This window comes from Mauremys reevesii, linkage group 8 (genome assembly GCF_016161935.1).
Source record: "Mauremys reevesii isolate NIE-2019 linkage group 8, ASM1616193v1, whole genome shotgun sequence".
In the NCBI taxonomy this organism is placed as follows: Eukaryota; Metazoa; Chordata; order Testudines; family Geoemydidae; genus Mauremys; species Mauremys reevesii.
The window spans coordinates 38,810,945-38,835,435 of record NC_052630.1 but is presented as its reverse complement, the minus strand read 5'-3'; the positions used below and the strand labels follow the sequence as shown (position 1 = coordinate 38,835,435).

General features: G+C 47.8%; 1 protein-coding gene across 7 annotated transcripts in view; it reads right to left on the bottom strand.

The window, feature by feature from the left end:
- Positions 1-24,491, bottom strand: part of PCDH1 (protocadherin 1) — a 154,536-nt gene that overhangs the window by 72,808 nt on the left and 57,237 nt on the right. For all 7 annotated transcript variants that reach the window (XM_039484799.1, XM_039484798.1, XM_039484796.1 and 4 more), the window contains exon 4: positions 3,285-3,504. In XM_039484799.1, coding sequence (XP_039340733.1) covers positions 3,285-3,504 — 220 coding nt within the window. The remainder of the gene's footprint in view (positions 1-3,284; positions 3,505-24,491) is intronic.

The window sequence follows — 24,491 nt, the reverse complement described above, 5'->3', positions numbered from 1 at the left end:
TGAGTTGATTCAAAGTCATGATGATATCTGCTTCATAGGACCCCTTAATTTGGGTCACACTACTACTCTGAGCTATGAAATTGGATCAGATCCTAATATGCTAGCCTCACCAGATGATTCTCTAGCTAATTATCATGAAGTAAGGTAGCAGTGTAACTAGGTACCTTTCAAGCTACAGATCCCCTGGCCTGGTTCCATAGTCACCTAATGTATCACCTAGGAGGATGAGAATTTTTGACCCTATCCTCATATTCTCTGTTGATATAATTATCTTTGTTAGACAATCTGAAGAACATAGAGACAGGTTAGAGTTAATGTCATTAGAATCAGTGGACTCCTGGCCTCTCACACTTTCTGCACTGCATCAAGTTTGTGTGTGTACCAGCAGCTGCTGGAAACAGGGGAGCCTGACTAACACGTGAGGGGAGCTTGACCCAGGCCAGGTGATGGTGGCCACTAAATAGAGTTTTGTATCTCTTCAGCCCTGTTGTGTATGTGAACACGGTGTGTGCATGCATGTGTGTGTTGGTAAGCATGTATGTGTGGTGTGCACATGTGTATGTGCATGCCTGGCTGCTGTCCATGGCAGTGAGCATGTTAGTGAAGGCACCTTACTATAGGAGGGAGGGAAAAAGTTTATGAGCAGAGACTGATATTTTCATTATTTAGGGGAATCATGTTCAGGACTTCAGAAAGAAGATGCACCTCCTTTGTGCAGGGCACTAACCGGGACAAGTGTCCCCTGCCCTCTCTAAGGTCTAGCTCAGTGGTTTTCAAACTTATTTTCTGGCAGCCAAGTTGAAGAAAATTGTTGATGCCCGCATCCCAAAGGAGCTGGGGATGAGGGGTCTGAGGTGTGGGAGGGGTTCAGGGCTGGGGCAGAGGGTTGAGGTGCGGGGGTGAGGACTGTGGGGTGGAGCCAGGAATGGGGATTCAGGGTGTGGGAGGGGCAGGGGCAGTGCGCAGAGCTCTGTGGCTCTCCACCTAGGAGCTGGCTGCAACCCAGTGCCTTACATTCCGTGACCCAGTAGTTGAAAACCACTGGTCACTCCTTGCACTCTGTTCCCCTGCTGAGAATTGAATATCTCAGAGATCGACAACATAGTGGGGCCTAAATTATCTCCCTCTGCTGGCTAGTCAAGGGGTCTCTCCAACAGCATGGTGACAGCTTTGCTGGAGCTGAAACTGGCCTAAACAGGATTAATCATCAAGAAGGGGAAAAGAGTCCAGAACAGTCAGAATTCCAGAGGCTAAAGGCAGCTGCAGCTCTCACTAGGCAGAGGAAGTATTGTGTGGCTAAAGCACAGGGCCAAGATTCTGTTGCTGACTCTGCAGCCTGAACATGTCACCTCCTCTTTCTGAGCCTCAGTTTCTCCACCAAAATCTTCCCCAGCAGATGCCATATGCTGCCAGTGGGAACTCTGCTCTGCTACTTGTTTCAGTCTTCTGTGTGTCCCCATCTGTCCCTTGTTCTATCTCTCCTTCCTTCACCTCCTCCTCTGTCCAGCTCCAGTCTCTCCTCCTTTCCTATCCCCTCCTTTGTTTTCACAGGCACACAGCCTTCATCCTCTCGTGATCACTGTCATTATTGATGACACTCAATCATTGCTAACCCAACTGACATGGTGTCATATCAGAATCCTCCTCACAGGTCCCTCAACAGTCCCTTCCACTCACCCAGCTCTCACCTGAGGGTTATGACACAGCATACGGGAGAGACCCCAAGAACCCCATCAGCCAGGCCCCAGATCTCTCCTTTCTCTCCTTTTTCCAAGCTGAATGTTTCTCCTTTTTGGGAGGAAGTGGTCTGTATGAAATTCCCACAGTCAGAGGGGGAGCTTTATGCCATTTTAGCACATCCTGGATTCAAGGGCCACTTCAGTGCTAGAGATTGCTCTAACTTGGTCTGGCTGCGCTCCCCTAGGTCCATTGAGCAGCCCAGAATAGCTGGAACATAGTGCACTCCAGCCATAGCCTCTCAGGCCCCTGTCCCAGAAACTAATAAGAAGGGATTTAAGGCCCATCCCATCAGCCTTTGCCACCATGCAATCCCCATCGCACCACAGGTATTCCCAGTGTAGAGGTCCAGTGGCTTTCCAACCCCCCAGGCTGCCTGAGCCCCCCTGCAGGCTCCGGCCACAGCAAGTGCCCAGCAATGTGCTGACACAGCCACCCTTTATCTACCCTGTCCCAAGTGAGGGAACCTCTGCTTATTTCCATCTCTCCCAACACTAGGGAAAATTCACAGCAACAATTTTGATGCCCTGCTCTTCCCCAAAGGTTCCTCTGCAGCCCACTTAATGAGAGGCCTCATTTCAGAGGGAAACTCCTCAATGCCAGAATGTAGTAGGTAGAAGAGGGGAGGTATTGGGCACATGGCCAGAGCCTTGGCAGGAGGAGGCAACTTAGCCTGACAGAAATGATTAATTGAGGGGAGACAAATAGACCTCTGGCACTGGCAGGGGCAAAAACAGTGCCCAAGCCATGGCTGAGGTGGAGAAGAGGCAGATGATCTGCAATGGGAGCAAAGAGACATTTTTGATGGGGCCATAAAAAAGAGTTACGCTGTTATGGGTTTGCCACAATCATGCCACCATGTCTCCTCTTTTTCCAATGTCTCTTGCTATCCCAAGGATGGTCCTTTTGTATTCTCCCTCTCTGCCACTACGAAGGCTCCCATGGCTTCAATATCCACCTCTACACCAAGGAATCCCCCAGGCCCTCTCCCCTCCATCTTGTTTCTACCCCAGCTGCTCCTCTGGGTCTGTTTAAACAAGAGTTTCAAATCCAGTTTTAACATATAACACCATTGTACATGCTGGCCTAGACACTCCCCTGGCCTTTGTTCCAAGACACAAAGAGCTGTGATTTGCTCAAGGGCTCAGTTGCAAACTGTAGCCCAGATCTCCCCTTCAACTATCCTCCAGGATGTTCTGCTGACAACTCAAATCAGAGCCTTTTGGTTCCCCTCCTTCCTGTGCCATGTCAGCCCCAGTCATCCCTTTGACTCCGCTACGCCTACCTCCCATGTCCTGTTTTCTCCTTTCTTCCTCTCCAGTGACCACCTTGCTGAGCCCCTTCTCATCCTTGGTGGTCTCTTGCCATCAGAACTGTGACTTTCTCTGGCCTCCCTGCCTCACCCTGTCCAAGTCTGTCCCAATATGGCTACTAACCCCCCTCACCTATCCCTCCTCCATGGGATGCAGATTTGTGAGTCTTTGAAGTGCCTGCACCAAGACAATCCGCAGGAAGGAGGCTGACATGCATGCAGCAGGATCTCTTACCGTTTTCAGGGTGCTCCATCTCCCCAATACTACCATCGGGTGTGGTGCGCTCATAATGATCCTCAGGCAGAGCTAATGGCCCAATCCGGGGCCCTGATGATGACTTGCTGCTGGGCGTCTCTGACTCTTCTAGCCCGCTGTCATAGTAACTATGTTGTGAGGGGTCCTGCAAGTCCTGTGCCTGATTAGCTGCAGAGAATGTCACTCGACGATGAGGTAACTGCAAAGAAAAAAGAAAATAGATAAGAGGTGATACCAGCTACCCACAGGGAGTGATCAGGACTGGTTATGAAACCTGATCTCCCCAGCAGAGCACTGAGGATAAAGAACCACAGCTTTCTCTTGACCCTAAGCCCTTTCAACTGAAAAAATCTTTCATTTCATGAGCCCCTAAATGGACAACATCTCCAACCTCAGAGTAATCTTACCCCCCTCCCAACAACAAGTGTCACCTCCCCTCATCTCAGGTGTCTCCCCTTGACTGACACCATCTCTCACCTCAGGGTCTTTCCAGTTCTCACCAAAGAAACTGCCCCCCCAACAAACATCAGAGTCCACCCTCCAATTTACACCATCTCTCTAACTTCAACACCCCATCACCCAACAGACATCATCTCATATTTCAGAGCTCCATGGAATCACCCCCCATTCTCCCTTACTATCATATCACCTCAGAGAACCCCCAACTGGCATAATCTCTTACCTCAGAATGCTCCCTGACTAGCAGTCCCTCAGCTAACATCATCTCTGATCTCACAGTCCCCCACAGGAATTACATTACACCAACTCTCATCTCAGAGCCAACTGCTTCCACAACAGACACAATCTCCAACTCAGAGGAACCCCAGAAGAGTTCTGCAAAACAGGGTCCCAGAACTGCCTGATCTTTGACTACCCAGCTGATATAATCTCAGACCTCAGAGTCCCATTCACAACTGACACCACCTCTAACCTCAGAGGTCTCCCCTCGACTAAAACCATCTCTCATCCCAGAGACCCTGATTGACATAGACTCATAGACTTTAAGACCAGAAAGGACTATCATGATCATATAGTCTGACCTCCTTCACGTCATAGGCCACAGAACCTCACCCACCCACTCCTGTGATAGGACCATAATCTCTGGAAGTCCTCAAATCTTGATTTAAAGACTTCAAGTGACAGAGAATCCATCATTTACTCTATTTCAAACCAGCAAGTTAAGAGTGTCCTATGATACAAGGAAGGCACTCCTCAAATATGAGGATCTGTTAGACTCTGAGTGTGTGGATGCAACCCACCAGCCAAACACCTGGGAAAGAATTCTATATATAGTAACTCAGAGCCCTCCCCAGTGTCCCAATTCCAGATGTTGGAAATAATCTCTCACCTCAACCCCCTCTGACACCAACACTCACCTCAAAGTCCCCAACTGATACCAACTCTTACTTCAGTGCAAGCCCCACTATTGATACCACCTATTACCTTAGAGCAACTCTGTGATTAATACCAACCCTCACCTCAGTGCAATCCTCCCTTGATACCAACACTCAAATCAGAGAGCACCCTGGATTGACACCAGTTCTCACCTCAACACAATCCCCTTGATTGATTTCTACTCTCACCTCAGCACAACCCCCCAATTTATGCCAACATTCACATCAGAGGGCGCCGACTGATACCACCTCTCACCTCAGCACAATCATGTTGATTGATTCAAACTAGAGCATCAATGCAATTCCCCCCCACCCCAATTGATATCAACTCTAACCTCAGAGCTACCCCGATTGATAGCAACTGTCACCTGAGGGAAATCCCAGGATTTATACCAACTCTGACCTTGGAGCAACTTCCCGATTAATACCAACTCTCAACTCAGAAAAACCTCTCTCATTTATCCCACCCCCGCTCAATGCAACCCCACATTTAACATTAACTCTCATTTTAAGAGAACCTCCCCCACACTGATACTAATTCTGACCTCAGAGCAACCCTTCTGATTTATACCACCTCTCACTTTACAGCAGGCTCCTGATTGACACCAACTTTCATTTCAGAGCAACCCTCTGATTGATATTAGCTCTCATCTCAGAAAAAACACACCAGATTGATACTAACTCTAATCCCAGCACAACCACCCAATGATTCAAACTCTCACCTCATTGCAACCCCCTTGATTGATACCAGTTCTCCCCACAGTTGACAGGAACTCTGATCACTGAGCAACCTCTATAATTAATACCAACTATCACCTCACCAGCTGACATCAACTATCACACCCAGAGTAACACACAACCCCAATTTGTACCAACTCTCACCTCAGATTAACCCCAACTGACACCAACTCTCAGCTCAGAGCAATCCCCGGATCATTAAAATTATCACCTCAGCACAACCTCCCACAGATACAAAAAATCTCAAAGCAAAATGCCCCCCCCTTGATACCATCTCTCACGTCAATACAAGCCCCTTGATTGATACCAACTTTCCCCTCAGCACAACCCCCAATCAATATCAGCTCTTACCACAGAGCAACCTCCTGAATGATCCCAATTCACAATTCAGAGCAAACCCCGCCCCCCCGCAATTTATACCAACTCTTACCTTAGATCAAACCCCCCCCCCCGATTGTCACCAACTCTCACCTCAGTGCAACCTCGTCCCCATTGATACCAGCTCTGATCTCAGTGTAACCCCAGCCACTGATACCAATTCTTACTTCAGAGTGCTCCTCCCAATTGATAACACCTGTCACCTAAGCACAACACCCTCATTCATACCAACTCTCACCTCATTGCAACCCCCACTCTGATCTACACTAGCTATCACCTCAGAATACCCGCCCTGATTGACACCAACTCTCAATTTAGTGCAACTCTGCCACCGACACATAGGCCTTGTCTACACTACTAAGTTATGTCATCAAAACTGCTATTTGTCGACTCAAACAGTGAATGTGTACACTGCACGGCGACATTTATCAGAAAAAAATGCCTGGTTTTGGCGATAACATACATCCACCTTCACAAGAAATTTTCCTCTACAATTTTGTTGACAAAGTGCAAGTGTAGACACCACCCTTCATCACTTTAATTGGCCTCCAGGAGGTGTCCCACAATGCCCATCCTGCCCACTCTGGTCAGCAGTTTGAACTCCACTGCCCTGCAGACAGATAAACAACCATCCACCCCTCCCACTTAGAAGCCCTGGGAATTTTTGAAATTCCATTTCCTGTTTGCTCAGCATGGAGAGTTTTCATCGCATCTTCCCAGGTGACCATGGTGGGTTATTGCAGCAAACGCATGGACCACTGCAGAGCTGTTGGATCTGCTCCATATATGGGGAGAGGAGGCTATGCAGTCCCAGCTGCACTTGAGCTGTAGGAATTAGGATACCTACAAGCAGATTTCTTGAGGCTTGTGCAAAAAGGGCTATGATCAGAACATGCTGCAGTGCAGAGTGAAGATAAAGGAGCTGAGGCAGGTGTACCATAAGGTGAGGGAGGCAAACCATCGCTCAGGTGCTTCACCTAAGACCTGCTGGTTATATAAGGAGCTGGATGCTATCCTTGGTGGCGACCCCACCTCGATCGCCAACAGCCCCATGGATACTTCAGAGGACATGGAGGCGACGGAAAGAGGACCTAATCCAGAGAATGAAGTTATTGATGAAGAGGTGGAGTTAGATGAGGATGTGCAGCTCCCGGCGGGGTTGCCTGGTGGGGCAGACAGCCAGGAACTGTTCTCCACTCCAGAGGTTTCTAGCCAGTCTCAGCAGTTACTCTCCAGCAAGCAAGAAGCAGGAGATGAGACTCCTGGTAAGTGGTTCTGGCTTGTCTAGTGCGGAAGTGGGTTCATAGAAGAAATGTGGGAGGCTGGCTGTGTTTCTGTGAACTGGACATTACCCTGTGTAGCTAATCAGTACGGTGGAGCAAGATGCTGATGCACGCTGAGATCTCACAAGAATCCTCCAGAGAGATTTTCAGAAAAGTTTCCTGGAGGTCTTCAGTAATCCTCTGCCAAAGGTTCCATGGCAGAGCAGCTTTGTTCCTTCCCCCATTGTAGGAAACTTTCCAGGGCCGTTCGGCAATCACTTGTGCAAGGACCAAAGTGGCACATAGGTGAGCAGCATAGGGAGCAGGGTGGAAGCCACAAGCATGGAGTAGATGTACCCTTGTTTCCCTGCTTACCATTAGCAGTGAGATATCTGCTAGAATTACACCTGCCTGTGGAAAAGTGTGGGAGAATTTTAGAATTTGTTCCCTAGAATGCTGCACCACAACCCTTGCAAAGAGTCAGGTTTCAGAGTAGCAGCCGTGTTAGTCTGTATCCGTAAAAAGAACAGTAGTACTTGTGGCACGTTAGAGACTAACAAATTTATTTGAGCATAAGCTTTCGTAGGCTACAGCCCACTTCATCGGATGCATAGAATGGAACATATAAGAAGAGTATATATATACATACAGAGAAGATGCCATACCAGCTTTAAGAGGCTAATTAATTAAGATGACCTGTTATCAGCAGGAAAAAAAAACTTTTGTAGTGATAATCAAGATGGTCAATTACAGACAGTTGACAAGAGGTGTAAGGATAGTTATTATAAGGAAATAGATTCAAGTAGTGTAATGACTCAGCCATTCCCAGTCTCTATGAGGAGACTATCATTACACAAGTACTCCTGTTCTTCTTCCAGAGAGTGTGTGCTGTTTTCCTCATGTGGAGCGCCCCATCCTCCCCCTCTCCCCGCCAACACTCACCATGCTTTGGGTGTTCGCAGAGATGTGTGCCTGGCTAGGGTCAGTGAGAAAGTGATGGCAATGTTGCAAAAAGTGTACAGTATTTAACAGAAATGTTTCAGTGCTGTGCGTGAATTTAACAATCCCACTTCTGTGCATTGTTCCCTGTGATTCACCAGATGTGGCTTTCAGGAACACCCCATGCATCTTGGCTGAGCGTCTCCACCAGATAAGAATGCGCCCAAGACACAGCAAAGCAGACATGTTCTGTGAGGTCCTGCTGTGCTCCAATGCAGAAAAAAGCTAAACAGGACAGAAAAGAGAATCACGCATTTGTTAAGGATGCTACTGAGCAGATGATTAAAGTAATGGAGGAGCAAACACAGATGCTGAAGTCCTTAATAATGCAGACTGAGCAGATTAGTGCTCAACCCCCACTGCAGTACATTCAGAACTCTTTTCCATGTCCCCCACCCCAAACTCCGCCAGCATATTCCTTTCCACCTTCTGGGACTTCTTGGTTTCCCCTTCACTCCAACCGCTGGGACAATTTTCACAGTGATAGCTGGACCTACACACAGCTGTGAAAGTCTGCCCTTCCCTGGTTCCTCCTTTCCTACTAAGCATATGAGTGTTTGTGTGTGTGGTTTCTTGTGCAATAAAAGCAAACTTTTATAATGGTAAATCATCTTTATTTTTTTTCTACAAGGTGAGATTGCAGGCATTGCCAATACATGCACAGGCATTTTAATCACTTTATTACAGGAATATAAGGCCCCAGATGTCACCATTGCCCCCTAGGAAAACTACATGTAATGTAACATTAAAGCAACTCAGACAGAGATATATGTTACTGGTGGTCATTGTCAAAGTGCTGCCTCAAAGCCTCCCTGATTCACATACAGTGGAGCCGCATCATAGGCGCATTTAACTTAAGCAATTTTAACTATATGCGTTCAGCAAAACAAAACAAAAAAGAGAAAAATAGCAATTTAAATACTGTACCTGTAGTGCGGGCGATTCCACCCGCCATTCCACTCAATGAGCATTTGACTATACGCGATTTTCACTTTACGCGCTGACTTCAGAACCTAACCCCCGCGTAAGATGAGACTCCTCTGTAGCTCCCCTCTGGGCTCCTCTGACAACCCTGGTATCTGGCTGCTCAAAATCAGCAGCCAAGCAGTCTGCCTCCGTGCTCCACCCTTGAGCAAACCTTTCACCCTTAGCTTCTCGGAGATTATGCAACATACAGCACGCAGCTATGACCATAGGAATATTATCCTCAGTGAGGTCCAACCTGCCATAAAGGCATCACCAGTGCACCTTTAATCTGCCAAAGGCACATTCAACTGTCATCCGGCACCTACTGAGCCTGCTGTTGAACCGCTCCTTACTGCTGTCCAGGTGTCCTGCATAAGATTTCATGAGCCACAGCTGTAAGGGGTAGGCAGGGTCCCCAGAATCACTATGGGCATTTAACACCCCACACTGTAATCTTCTGGTTAGGAAAGAAAGTTCCCGCTAGTAGCTTTCTGTACAGGCTGGTGTTTCTGAAGACACGTGCATTATGCACCTTCCCAGACCTCTCCACGTTGATGTCAGTGAAATACCCATGGTGATCCACAAGCGCCTGCAGCACCATGGAGAAATACCCCTTCCTATTGATGTACTCCATCGCAAGGTGGTCTGGTGCCAAAATTGGAATATGTGTGCCATCTATCACCCCTCCACAGTTAGGGAAACCCATTTCTGCAAACCCATTTCTATTTCACGCACATTTCCCAGAGTCACGGTCCTTCGTAGCAGGATGCAATATATTACCCTACACATTTGCATTAACGCAGCTCCAACAGTTGAATTCCCCACTCCAAATTGATTCATGACTGACTGGTAGCAGTCTGGAGTTACCAGCTTCCACACAGTGATTGCCACATGCTTCTCTACCAAGAGGGCGGCTCTCATTCTGGTGTCCTTGCACCGCAGGTCTGGGGCGAGCTCCACACACAGTTCCAGGAAGGTGGCTTTCCATATCCAAAAGTTCTGTAGCCACAGCTTGTCATCCCACACTTACATGACGATACGATCCCACCATTCAATACTTGTTTCCCGAGCCCAAAAGTGATGGTCTTCTCTCTACGCACCTGCTCTGTGAATGCCAAAAGCAATCTAAAGTTGCTCCTATCCATATCACGCAGAATGTCAGGCGCCTGCGAGTCTTCTTCAGTTAGGAACTGCACTGCCATCCATAATGTCTTTGTGACATTGCACTCCATATGTTTTATGGAAATATGCTTATGAGTGTAAATATAATGTAACTGGAATATGCTTTATACAAGAGGTGTCTTGTAAGGTATCATTACAAAGCTTATAATCTACTGAGTGCGTTCATCCTATTTGTATGAATGTATCATTCTTGTATCTGAAGCTAGAAATATGAAGTATTACTCTGAAGTCCTATTGTAACTATGCAAAGTGTGGGCCATTAATGGTGGCTTGGAATCTTGATGGCTCCCGTTAACTAGGACAACTGGTTGTAAATGGCTCTTTTTACTTGTAAGCCTTCCTGTGTCCCTGGTGCCAGCCTGTGAGTAATGAAGTCTCACAAGACATGTGAACATGTCACATGATACTGGAATCCATCTTAAATCTGGTGCTTTTCCATTTAGAAGGAAGGGTAGGAACCCAGAGAGAGACAAAATTTTCCCCCCTTGTGCCAAAGATATAAAAGTGGGTGGAACAGAACAAAGGGGACTGCCAGTCATGAGAAATCCTCTAGTTACCACCTGAGCTGGAACTAACAAGAACTGTACTGGGGAAAGAATTGGGCCCAGACTAAGACTGAGTCTAATCTGTGAAAGAAGCTTATTAGAACATCTCTGAGGGTGAGCTTTACTTGTATTCAGTTTCTTAAATGTATTAGGCTTAGACTTACATGTTTTGTTTTATTTTGCTTGGTAACTTACTTTGTTCTGTCTGTTATTACTTAAAACCACTTAAATCCTACTTTTTATACTTAATAAAATCACTTTGGTTTATTAATTAACCCAGAGTAAGTGATTAATACCTGGGGGAGCAAACAGCTGTGCATATCTCTCAGTGTTACAGAGGGTGGACAATTTATGAGTTTACTCTGTATAAGCTTTATACAGAGTAAACCGGATATATTTGGGGTTTGGATCCCATTGGGAGCTGGGTGTCTGGGTGCTGGAGATAAGTGACTTGCTGAGCAGTTTTTGGTTAAAGTCTGCAGCTTTGGGGGCATGGACCAGACCTGGGTCTGTTATCAGAGACATAGATAAACACAATTAGTTGGGGGAGAGTCAACACAGCTTTTATAAAGGGAAATCATGACTCATCAATATATTAGAATTCTTTGAGGTGGCAACAAGCATGTGGACCAGTGGATATAATGTACTTGGACTTTCAGAAAACCCTCCCCAAAGGCTCTTAAGCAAAGTAAGGGGGCATGGGATAAGAGAGAAGTCCTCTTATGAGCCTAAAAGACAGGAAACAAAAGGTAGGAATAAATGGTCAGTTTTCAGAATGGAGAAAGGTAAGTAGTGATGTCCCCCAGGAATCTGTAGTGGGACCAGTGCTCTTCAACGTCTTCATAAATGATCTGGAAAAACTGGTAAACAGTGAAGTGGGAAACTTTGCAAATGATACAAAATTATTCAAGATAGTTAAGTCGAAAGCAAACTGCAAATTGTTACAAAGGGAATCTCACAAAACTGGGTGGCTGGGTGACAAAATGGCAGAAAAAAATTAATGTTGACCAATGCAAAATAATGCACATTGGAAAACATAATCCCAACTATACACACAAAATGATGGGGCATTAAACTAGCTGTTACCATTCAAGAAAGAGATCTTGGAGTCATTGTGGATAGTTCTCTGAAAACATCTGCTGAGTGTTCAATGGCAGACAAAAAAACCTAACAGAATGTTAATAGCCATTACGAAAAGGATAGATAATAAGACATTAAAAATAATGCCGCTATATCAACTCAAGGTATGCCCACAACTTGAATACTGAATGCAGTTCTGGTTGCTTCATCTCAAAAAAGATATATTAGAAATGGAAAGGTGCAGAGGGCAACAAAAATGATTAAGGATATGGAACGGTTGCCATATGAGGAGAGATTTAAAAGGCTGGGATTGTTCAGCTTGGAAAGGAGACGAATAAGGGGGAATATGACAGAGGTCTATAAAATCACAAATAGTGTGGAGAAAGTGAACAAGGAAGTGTTATTGACCCCTTCACAAAACACAAGAACCAGGGGTCACCCAACGAAATTAATAGGCAGCAGCTTTAAAACAAATAAAAGGAAGTATTTCTTCACACAAGGCACACTCAACCTGTAGAACTCATTGCCAGGGGATGTTGTGAAGGCCAAAACTATAACTGGGTTCACAAAAGAAGATAAAGTCATGGAGGATAAGCCTATCAATGGCTATTAGCCAAGATGGTCTGGGGTGCAATCCCATACTCTGTGTCCCCAAGCATCTGACTGCCAGATGCTGGGAATGGTTGATGGGATAGATCACTTGATAATTGCCCTGTTTAGTTCATTGCCTTTGAAGCATCTGGCACTGGCCACTGTCAGAAGACAGAATATTGGACTAGATGGTCCATTGATCTGACCCAGTATGGCAATTCTTATGTTCTTATACTACTTCTTATCTCAGAGCAACCTCTCAATTGATACCACCTCTCACCTCAGAGCAACTCCTGCCCATTGATACCAATTCTCACCTCAGGGAACCCTCAGAGTGAACAACTCTCACCTCACTTCAACCACCTCCCCCCCACACTGATACCAACTCTCACCTCAGAGCAACATCCACAATTGACACAAACTCTCACCTCAGCTCAACCATCCTCACTGATACCAACTGTCACCTCAGAGCATGCCCCAGATTCATGCCACTTCTCACCTCAGCGCAACCTCCCCCGAACAGATACCAACTCTCACTTCAGCACAATCACCCGCACCTGATACCAACTGTCACCTCAGAGCAACCACCTGTTTGACACCAGCTCTCAGAGCTACCCCCTGATTTTTACCAACTCTCACCTCAGTGCAACCCCCCCAATTGACTCTAAGGGTATGGCTACACTGGCGATTTGCAGCGCTGGAAAGCCTCCACCAGCGCTGCAATTAGTAAGTGGCCACACCTGCAGGGCACTTCCAGCGCTGCAACTCCCTGGCTGCAGCGCTGGCCGTACACCTCACTCGGCATGGGGAATAAGGATTCCAGCGCTGGTGCTGCAGCGCTGGTCATCAAGTGTGGCCACACACCAGCGCTGTGATTGGCTTCCAGGGTATAAGGTGTATCCCAGAATGCTTTTATAAATTACTCTCTTTGTTTTGTTATGCAGCCTCTCTTTGTTTTGTTGTGAACGAGCTCCGATCGGAGCTCCGAACAAACAGAGCTCCTGTTTGCTGTGATCATCTGTACCTGGCTGTAAACAATCAAATGAGAGGCAGGCAGGGAGAGTGAATGAAACAGAACGGAGCCGATCGGAGCTCCGTTGAACTGCTTATCTAAAAAAACAAACACTGATCACAGCAAACAGGAGCTATCTGTACCTGGCTGTGAACGATCAAATGAGAGGCAGGGGAAACAGCGTTGGATGCAGGGTTCGCAAACATTTTGTGATTTTTCCAATCTCTCTCTTCCCCGCTCCCTGTCACAGTACACCACAGGGAGTGAGTGAAACAGCGGGGAGTCCGTGTTGGAGGCAGGCTGTTTGCAATTAAGAGTTAAGACTAAGGGCTCATGAACATTTTGTGATTTTTCCAATCCAGGAAGCTAACACACAGTGTTGGCTCCAAAAATCCACTCTCTCTATCTTCCCCGCTCCCTGTCACAGTACACCACCCTCCACCCCCCTCTTTTGAAAAGCACGTTGTTGCACTTGAATGCTGGGATAGCTGCCCATAATGCAGCACTCCCAACAGTGCTGCTAATACTGCAAATGTGGCCACACACCAGCGCTGGTAGCTGTGAGTGTGGCCACACACCAGCGCTGCTCCTACACAGCTGGATGACCAGCGCTGCAAACTACCAGCGCTGCAAACCGTAAGTGTAGCCATACCCTAACTCTCACCTCAGAGCATCCTTCCAATTGACACCAACTCTTAAATTCCTTTTAAGCTGTGTGGCCGTGCAGCTGCCTATTAAGCCCTGTGCAGGGGCTCAGGACTGCAGCGGGTAGAGATGCCTCTTCCCCAGCATGGACCTGCTGCGGCTGGGAGAGGTTCCCCTCCTCGCCAGCCCCAGTATGGACCTGCAGCAGCAGGGAGAGGTGCCCCTCCCTGCTGGCCCCAGCACAGACGTGCCCCAGACTTGCTGTGGCCGGGGGAGAGGAGCCCCTCCTTCAGCCCAGCCCGGGCCAGGCCAGCCAGAGCTGCTGGGGAGAGGAGCCCCTCCCTCGGCCCAGACCAGGCCCACCGAAGCTGCCAGAGAGAGGTGCCCCTCCCTCAGCCCAGTCCAGCCCACCCCAGAGCTGCCACGGCTCGGGGGAGGCGCCTCTCCCCTGGCCCCAAGCTGCTGCATCAGGAGAGGGCTGGGGGGAGTTCTCTCTCCCCACCACAGCCCCGGGGCAGCCTACACCCCAGACCCATCATCCCCAGACCCACCCCACAGCCCGCACCCCTCATCTGCCCCATCCCAGAGCCTTCACACCTAGCTGGAGCCCTCACCTCCTGCACCCAACCCTCTACCCCAGCCCTGAGCCCTCTCTTGAACTCCTCATCTGCAGCCCCACCCCTAGCCAGAGCCCTCCTCCCCCCACACTCCAATCCTGTGCCCCAGCCCTGAGCCCCCTCCCACATTTTGAACCCCTTGGCCCCACCCCCACCACATTAATTTTGTTATGTGCACCAATATGAAGGTGATGTGTCACACATCAACTCCATATTGATGCACACAACAAAATTCATTCCACACATGGACGTAAAAAAACTATCACCTGAGAACAACCCCACCTGATAGATACCAAGTTTCACCTTTCAGCAGCCCCCCAATTTACACCAACTCTGACCTCACTGCAAGCCCCCAATTGATCTCAACTCTCACCTCAAAACAACCCTCTGATTGACATCCACTCTCACCTCAGAGCAGCCCCCGACTGACACCAATGCAACTGTGCCGCTATAAGCTCTCTAGTGTAGCCGCTCTAAAACGACAGGAGAGAGCTCCTGTCAGTTTAACTACTCCAGCCTTGCAAGCGGCAGTAGATATGTCAGCAGGAGAAGCTGCACACTGGCGCTTAAGTCAATATAAGTTATGTCGCTCAGGGAGTGGCTCATTCACACCCCTGAGCTACATAACTTATGTCAACTTATGCTGTAGTGTAGCCCAGGGGTTCTCAACCTTTTTCTTTGGGAGGCCCACCCAACGTGCTATAAAATCTCCAAGGCCCACCTGTGCCACAATAACTGGTTTCTGCATATAAAAGCCAGGGCCAGCGTTAGGGAGTAGCAAGCAGGGCAATTGCCTGGGGCCCCATGCTACAGGAGGAGCTGCAATGCTACATTGCTCAGGCTTTGGCTTCAGCCCCATGCAGTGGGGCTTTGGCTTTCTACCTTAGGCCCAAGTGAGTCTAATGCTGGCCCTGCTTGGTGGACCCCCTCAAACCTGCTCACGGCCTCCCCGGGGGCCCCGGATCCCTTGTTGAGAACCAATGGTGTAGACATAACCTAATTTTCAGCTCAGAGCAATCCTCCTACTGATACCAACTCTCACCTCTGCACACCCCTCTGATCAATAGCAACTCTCACCTGAGAACAACACCCTGATTTATACCAGCTCTCACCTCAGAACAACCCTTCCATTGTTACCAACTCTCTCCTCAGAACAAATCCCAAATGACATCTCTCAACTCAGATCCCTCCTTCTGGCACCAATGGATAACTGACATGCTGTGCCCACTGTGCAATCCTTCACATCAGAGTACAGTGAAGAAGAGTCCCTAGTATACCTGATCCCTGACTGACACAATCTCTCACCTCACAGCCCCAACACCAATTCACAAAACCTCCTCACCTCAGGTGTCTCCCCAAGTTGGCTCCATATCTTAGCTCAGAACCCCCTTGACTGACATTACCATTCAGCTCAGAGCTGCCCCCTCCACAACTGATGCCATCTCTCAACCAGAGCCCTCCCTCGTAGGGCACTGACAAGGTTCACGAGGCTTGCCCAATTCCTAACTTCCCATCTGACACAATCTCACACCTCGATTCTTTTCCACTGACACCAACTCTCCCCTTGGGGATCTCCCGCAAACTGACACCATCTCTTTTCACAGCCCTCAGGACTAACACCATTTCTCACCTCAGAAACCCCTGGCCCTTCCTCACTGAATGACACAATCTCACTTCAGAGGGCACTTACCCCACATCGAGTGACATGATCTCTGCGCTGACAGCCCCTATTCAAAGTCACCTGAGCCTTGGGCTGTGTAGCTGTCTTCCCTTACGGACCCAGTGGGTCCTGTGAGTTGTGTGCCGAGGCTGGGTTTGCCTCACCACATCTTGGCCTGAGTGTGTGGCTGGGGTGGGGTTCTCACACCTTCAGCCCTGCTGGTGAGATCTCCAGTCTTCTTGGTTCTGAGAAGCAGAGAGGAAGGGATCATGGCAACTGTTGGTCAGGTGCCTCTGGCCCAGGTGTGGGTGTTGGTTTCTCTCCAACTGGTGAAGAGAGGCAGCCTGGAACAACAGTTCAGGCAAATGTGAACTGTCCCATTAATCCAAAGAAGGGTTAACTCTTAAACCTAATTATAATAGTTCAAATGTCAACTATTATAGCAGAAACATCAGCTAATGTGCTTGTCTGACAACTGCCAATTAATTCTGATGCCTCCCCAGATGCCAAAAGTCCCAACTACTCCCTAGGAAGTTGCCAAAATCTCCAGCTTCTCCATCAGCTACTACAATGACGTAGCTTACAGTAGTGAAATTCTAAGCCAAATGTACAGAATATCAAAACAGCTGATATAGGGGCCACGGTAGTGAATGAGATAGTCAATTTCAGATTAATTCATTAAATCCTTCTTAAATTGCTCCAAAGCTGCTGCAAGATTTCTAGTCTACTGAGCCAACCAGGCGGTCTTGCCACAGAACCACAGGTCCAGCTTACTTCACTATACATAGGGCCCTTACTGTATGTGAACATAAGAATGGCCATACTTGGTCAGACCAAAGGTCCATCATGCCAAGTGCCCCAAAGGAAATGAACAGAACAGGTATCATCAAGTGATCCATCCCCTGTCACCCATTCCCTGTTTCCAGCAAACAGAGGCTAGGGACACCATCCCTGCCCATCCTGGCTAATAGCCATTGATGGATCTATCCTCCATGAACTTATCTACTTCTTTTTTGAACCCTGTTATAGTCTTGGCCTTCACAACAGCTTCTGGCAAACAGTTCCACAGGTTGACTGTGCGTTAAGTGGAGACTTCTTCACTTGTCACTGAAAAGCAGCTGCATCTGGGGGAGAACATGAGTACACAGAAGTGCAACACAGTATCTAAGGACAGAAGTGAAGGGAAATCTCATATCTGATGGAAACCACTTGCGGGGATTTATGGAAGCAGAATTTGAATTACCTAGTTTCAAATTGTCCAAGGCAAAGAACTTATGCTCCAGCTCTTAGGCAGCCAGACCTTATATCATTAATGCCCATAAGTGATCAGCCCTTTGGTTTTACCCTCATTTGAATGCCAGTATTCCCTGCAGCACAGCATCCCTTAGTATAGGGGTAGTCAATAGGAGGACTGCGGGTCAAATGTGGACAACCAGACGTTTTGAACGAATAGCGAAATCTTTTTATTTACTTGTTATTATCGTTATTGTTATTGCGATGTGAAAAATGTTTCTCTGGAGTCTGGATCTTGAATGTACCTTGACCAAGAAATGGGGACCTTGACAAAAAATAATTGACTACTCCTTCCTTAGTACTTCGGGTTTAGCACTGACTCAGAGCAGACAGCACTCCTCTATCAAATCACCCACTCCCTGCAGCACGGTGACTCCTAGCACAATACTGGGGTGTCAGTCAGCACTGACTCAGAGAGAAAAGCACTCCCTGTTGAGTCACTCACACCACTCCCTGCAGCACAATATCCCTCGCATCATGCTGGCATATTAGGATCATCATGTGAGATGTACACAGTTCACAGCCCAATGTGGTATCTGTAAAGAGCACATTTGTTATAGAGAGTGTGTTTGCCAATAAAGGACAAAGGGCATATGTACTCCCAGTGACTTTGGACACCTCCAGTGACTTATCCCCAGGTATTTTTTCTTCCTTGATTGTGACCTGGAGATCAGGCCTCTTCCCACAGCACTCACACAAGTCCCCATTGTCCCCTGAACATCTCAAGGTCCCAGATCTTCAGAGATATAAGACTACTGCGATAGTCCAGTGTGAATACAAGACCAACCAGAGCTGCAGTTCCTCAATCAGCTGACCTGACACTGTTAAATACTATTGGGGGGGGGGGGAAGCGGGGGAGGAACTGGGACAGAACAAGGAGCAGCAGGATTAACAGGATGCACAGGGCTAGAATAATAGAATATCAGGGTTGGAAGGGACCTCAGGAGGTCATCTAGTCCAACCCCCTACTCAAAGCAGGATCAATCCCCAACTAAATCATCCCAGCCAGAGTTTTGTCAAGCCTGACCTTAAAAATCTCTAAGGAAGGTGTGACAGGTTGGATCACAGAAACCCCCCTGGGAGCTGCCAACTGATGTGCCAAGACTACCTCTGCTCCTGTTTTCCCTGCCAGCTTAGGACTCCAGCACCCTGTTTTGCTGAGCCAGACACTCCCGTCTGCTCCAACACAGACCAGGGTCGGAATTACTTGCCCCAAAGCTGCAGATTTACTTGAAAACAGCTCACAGAAGTGTGCTTGTCTTTAGCACTCAGATGCCCAACCCCCAATGGGGTCTAAACCCAAATAAATCTGTTTTACCCTGTATAAAGCTTATGCAGGGTAAACTCATAAATTGTTCTCCCTCTATTACACTGATAGAGAGATATGCACAGTTGTTTGCTCCCCCAGGTATTAATACATACTCTGAGTAAATTAATAAGTAAAAAATGATTTTATTAAATACAGAAAGTAGGATTTAAGTGGTTCCAAGTAGTAGCAGACAGAACAACTAAGTCACCAAGCAAAATAAAATAAAATGCACAAATCTATATCTAATCAAACTGAATACAGATAATCTCACTCTCAAAGATGCTTCAGTAAGTTTTTTCCTCAGACTGGACACCTTCCAGGCCTGGGCACAATTCTTTCCCCTGGTACAGCTCTTGTTTCAGATTAGGTGATAGCTAGGGGATTCTTCATGATGGCTTTCCTCTCTCCTCTTTCTTCTGTTCCACCCTTTTATATATCTTTTGCATAAGGTGGGAACCCTTTGTCCCTCTGGGTTACCCACCCCCCCACACACACACACACTGGAAAAGCACCAGGTTAAAGATGGATTCCAGTTCAGGTTACATGATCACATGTCACTGAAAGACTTCATTACCATCTTGCTAGCACACACATATACAGGAAGACTTACAGGTAAAACAGCCATCTGCAGACAATGGACCTGGTTAATGGGAGTCATCAAGATTCCAAACCACCATTAATGGCCCACACTTTGCATAATTACAATAGGCCCTCAGAGTTATATATTATATTTCTAGTTTCAGCTACAAGAGTGGTACATTTATACAAATAGGATGACCACACTCAGTAGATTATAAGCTTTGTAATGATACCTTACAAGAGACCTTTTGCATGAAGCATATTCCAGTTACATCCATCCGACGAAGTGGGTATTCACCCGCAAAAGCTCATACTCCAATACGTCTGTTAGTCTATAAGGTGCCACAGGACTCTTTGCTGCAGTTACATTATATTCACTCATTATCATATGTTTATACAACCATATAGACTGCACAACGTCACAGAAGGAGATTCCACCACCTCCCTAGGTAACCCGTTCCAGTGCTTCACCACACTCCTAGTGAAAAAGTTTTTCCTAATATACAACCTAAACTCCCCCACTGCAACTTGAGTCCATTACTCCTTGTTCTGTCATCTGCTACCACTGAGAACAGTCTAGATCCATCCTCTTTGCAACCCCCTTTCAGGTAGTTGAAAGCAGCATCAAATCCCCGCTCATTTTTCTCTTCTGCAGACTAAACAATCCCAGTTCCCTCAGCCTCTCCTCATAAGTCATGTGCTCCAGCCTCCTAATCATTTTTGTTGCCCTCTGCTGGACTCTTTCCAATTTCTCCATATCCTTCTTGTAGTGTGGGGCCCAAAACTGGACACAGTACTCCAGATGAGTCCTCACCAATGCTGAATAGAGGGGAATGATCACTTCCTTCAATCTGTTGGCAATGCCCCTACTTATACTGCCCAAATTGCCATTAGCCTTCTTGGCAACAAGGGCACACTGTTGACACATATCCAGCTTCTCATCCACTGTAACCCCTAGGTCCTTTTCTGCAGAACTGCTGCCCAGCCATTCGGTCCCTAATCTGTAGCAGTGCATGGGATTCTTCCGTCCTAAGTGCAGGACTCTGCACTTGTCCTTGTTGAACCTCATCAGATTTCTTTTGGCCCAATCCTCTAATTTGTCTAGGTACCTCTGAATCCTATCCCTATCTTTCAGCATATCTACCACTCCTTCCAGTTTAGTGTCATTTGCAAACTTGGTGAGAGTGCAGTCCACGCCATCCTCCAGATCATTAATGAAGACATTGAACAAAACCGGCTCCAGGACCAACCCTTGGGGCACTCCAGTCGATACTGGCTGCCAACTAGACATGGAGCCATTGATCACTACCTATTGAGCCTGACGATCTAGCCAGCTTTCTATTCACGTTATAGTCTCTTCATCCAGCCCATACTTCTTTAACTTGCCGGCAAGAATACTGTGGGAGACCGTATCAAAAGCTTTGCTAAAGTCAAGGAATAACAGGTCCACTGCTTTCCCCTCATCCACAGAGCCAGTTATCTCATCATAGAAGACAATTAGGTTAGTCAGGCATGACATGCCCTTGCTGAATCCATGCTGACTGTTCCGGATCACTTTCTTCTCCTCTAAGTGCTTCAGAATTGATTCCTTGAGGACCTGCTCCATGATTTTTCCAGGGACTGACGTGAGGCTGACTGGCCTGTAGTTCTCCGGATCCTCCTTCCTTTTTTTAAAGATGGGCACTACATTAGCTTTTTTCCCAGTCATCTGGGACCTCCCCCGATCGCCATGAGTTTTCAAAGATAATGGCTACAACTATTCTGATGCACAGGGGGAGCCAGAACTACCCCAGCAAGTTCAGTGATTCATAGAAACATAGCAACAGCCAAACTAGATCAAACCCAACTCCACCCAGTCCAGTGCCCTGCCGCCGACAGTGGGCAGCACCAACTGTTTCAGAGCTGTAGGCAGATTTGAGGTAATCCCTCCCCGCAAATTAGACCTCATCCTGATCTCTAATCATTAGAGACTGGCTTAAAGCCTGAAACCTGAGGTTTAATATCCCTTCCACAAAGTGTGTGTCATTAATTATGGTAACTCGACTAATTGTGATAACTCTAGGAAAGATTCATAGATTTTAAGGCCAGAAGGCATCATTATGATAATCTAATCTGACCTCTTGCATAGCACCAGCCAGAGAACCTCACCCAGTGATTCCTGCATCATGCCCATTACAGTAACTGTGGTATTTCAGGATGTGTTGTTCACTGTTGGATTCTACTTCTGGTGATCATGAGCCCCATGTGCACAAGATCAGAATCTCTGGCCACCAGTGACAGTTAAATCTGTGCTTGTACTCTAGATGCTCTCATGTCCACTCCAAAGAGCATAAAGGGTAGAGTGGGCCCAACATAAATACTCCAGGTGGTATAAGGAGGCTGTAGTAGTGGGGCAGGAGGGTGGGTTGTACAATCCATATGGACAAAACAGCTTTAAAAAAAACCCAGAGTTACTGCAGGGCAAGTAACTATTCTTTCTTCTTTGTGTGATTGTCCACATGGATTTTACTTCTGGAGACTAGCGAGCAGTGAGGTAAGTGCTTAAGTCCTATTTAAATAATGATTATAAGACAGCTCTACCAAAGCAGGCATCAGATCTTGAGCCCTCAACTAAGGAACAGTTCTGGGTGAAAGCAGAAACTGATCCACATGTAGCTGCAGTGCAAATTTCTGAAAATGGTATGCTTTTTAGACAAGCTGCAGAAACTGCCTGAGCCCTGATGGAGCGGGCTCTAACCTGCATAGGTGGATCTAATCTTGTTAACTCATAGAATGATCTAATACAATTAGGTATCAGAGGGGTAACCCTGTTAGTCTGGATCTGTAAAAAGCAACAATGAGTCCTGTGGCACCTTAAAGACCAAGGGCTTGGCTACACTTACAAGCAGCGCGCGGGGGAGGCTTTCAGCGCGCTGCAACCCCACCCACACACACTTGCAGGGCACACCAGCAGCTGCAACTCCTGGTTGCTGCTGGCTGGCTGAACATGGGGGTTGGGAGGGTAAAGAGTGTGCGCTGGTGACACCAGCGCTGCTCAGCAGGTGTGGACACTCACCAGCGCTTTACCTGTCCTCTCCAGGGAAGGGAGCTATCCCAGAATTCCAGCCACAGCCACTCTCACATCTTGCTACTCTCTACTGCTCTTGTGATCTTCCCTTTAAATGCCCCGGGAAAAAAATTTAAAAATCTCCTGCCATTTGCTGCAGCCAGGTGTCAGTCAGTCAGTTAGGTTAGTACAGGTTACAGGTACCATGCCCTCCATAAGCGAGCAGAGCCCCCACAGGAGCACAGGGGTGTGAGGTGTTTTGGGGTCAGCGTTTGTTCAGGCAACAGCTGCGCTCCGGCGAGCTGCGCTATGCGCGAGCAGATATCATCTAGCATCTAATATACATCATGGGGGATAGGCACTACAATGCAGGTCAGGCAACAAGAAGAGCTGAGTGCCTAAGACAAAGCCCGAGAGCCCTACGAGAGGGGAATCCCGCCCCATCCCGATCGATCCGACCCGACGATGCGTTTGGACTGGAGACTACTTGAGGGCTGGGGTGCCCCCACCAGGGTAACCAGGGTGGGACTTCTGGGGAGGGGAGGAGGGAGGGGGGGAGGGGAGGAGGAGGCTGAGGGGGGAGAGGAGGAAGAAGGGGGGGGGAAGCCTGGGATGGGAGATTCCGAGCAGCCAGCAGCTCTTCGCAGCAGAAGCAGCCAGGAGCCAGCAGCAGCAGAGTAGCAGTTTGCAGAAGGCAAGCAGGAGGTGCAGGTGTAGCGGTGCGGGCTATTTTTTGGGGGTGTTTTGGAAAGGTGGGGGAAGGGGTTATGGGAGCATGCATGTGCAGCGTCTGATGTGGAGCCCCCGTTGGGTCTATCTGTGGCAGTGTAATCTCTAATTCTTTTCATCTCAAGCTTCATCCAGAGAGCGTGGGCAATATGCCTGCGCATATTATTAGTGAGCAGGTGTGTCCTGTCCCTCAGTCCCAGTGCGCCCGCGCGCACTCTTCCAGGGACCGGGACTGAACACAGGCATGGCATGGCCCAGGGACCATTTGAAAACAGGCATCATCCATTGCTCTAACCCCCCCGCTGTTCCCTAGTGACTCTCAGTAGGATCTCTCTTCTGAATTAAGTAAATGTTGAAAATGTTGAGAGATTTGAAAAAGAGGAGAGAGATAAGATCAAGCATCTGCATCTTCACTTCTCCTGCTCTCCCATCTGATTCTCCGCCCCCCCCCTCACTCTCTCAAGCTCTCACTCACTCCTCACTCTCACTTGACCCTTGTTTTCCTTTTTTCTTTTTTTTTCCTTTTGGCAAAGAAGTGAGAACTCCCTCAAGTGAGAACTTGCAAGTGAGAACTCCTGAGTGTATGCAATGCTGCCCTGGATTGTCATGTGTGTTTGTGTGTGTTTGTGTGTTGTGTGACCTGTGTGTTCAACACCACAGACAACAACATCAGAAAAATCAAAAATCCAGAAAAAAAAAGAAAAGAGGCTGAAAAAAAGTCTTCAGCAACTGTTCTTCAGCAGAGAAAAAAAGAGAAGAGAAGAGAAAAAGGAGAAAAGAGGAAGAAAAGAAAAAGAGAAGAGAAAAAAGGAGGAGAAGAGGAAGAGCAAAGGCAAGCCAGGCAATAGAGTCTGGAGCGCCAAGCGGAGTCTAGCAAGCACTTGCAGCTACCGCACTACCCACCACTGCCTACTCCACCACCACCCCCCCAACCCCTTTGCCCCAACCACCCCCAGCTCCAGCACCAGCCACACCCCCACAGGCTCCAGCACCTCCCACACCCCCACCCTCCCAACACCCCTACCACCCTCCCACCCCCCCCCACCTCCCCCCCACCCCCCATCACCATGCAGCCCCATCACCATGCACCTGCAGCACCCATTAGTGCAGACATCAATCCAGACAAATTCCAGACAACCTTGCCACACCACAGTTTACAAA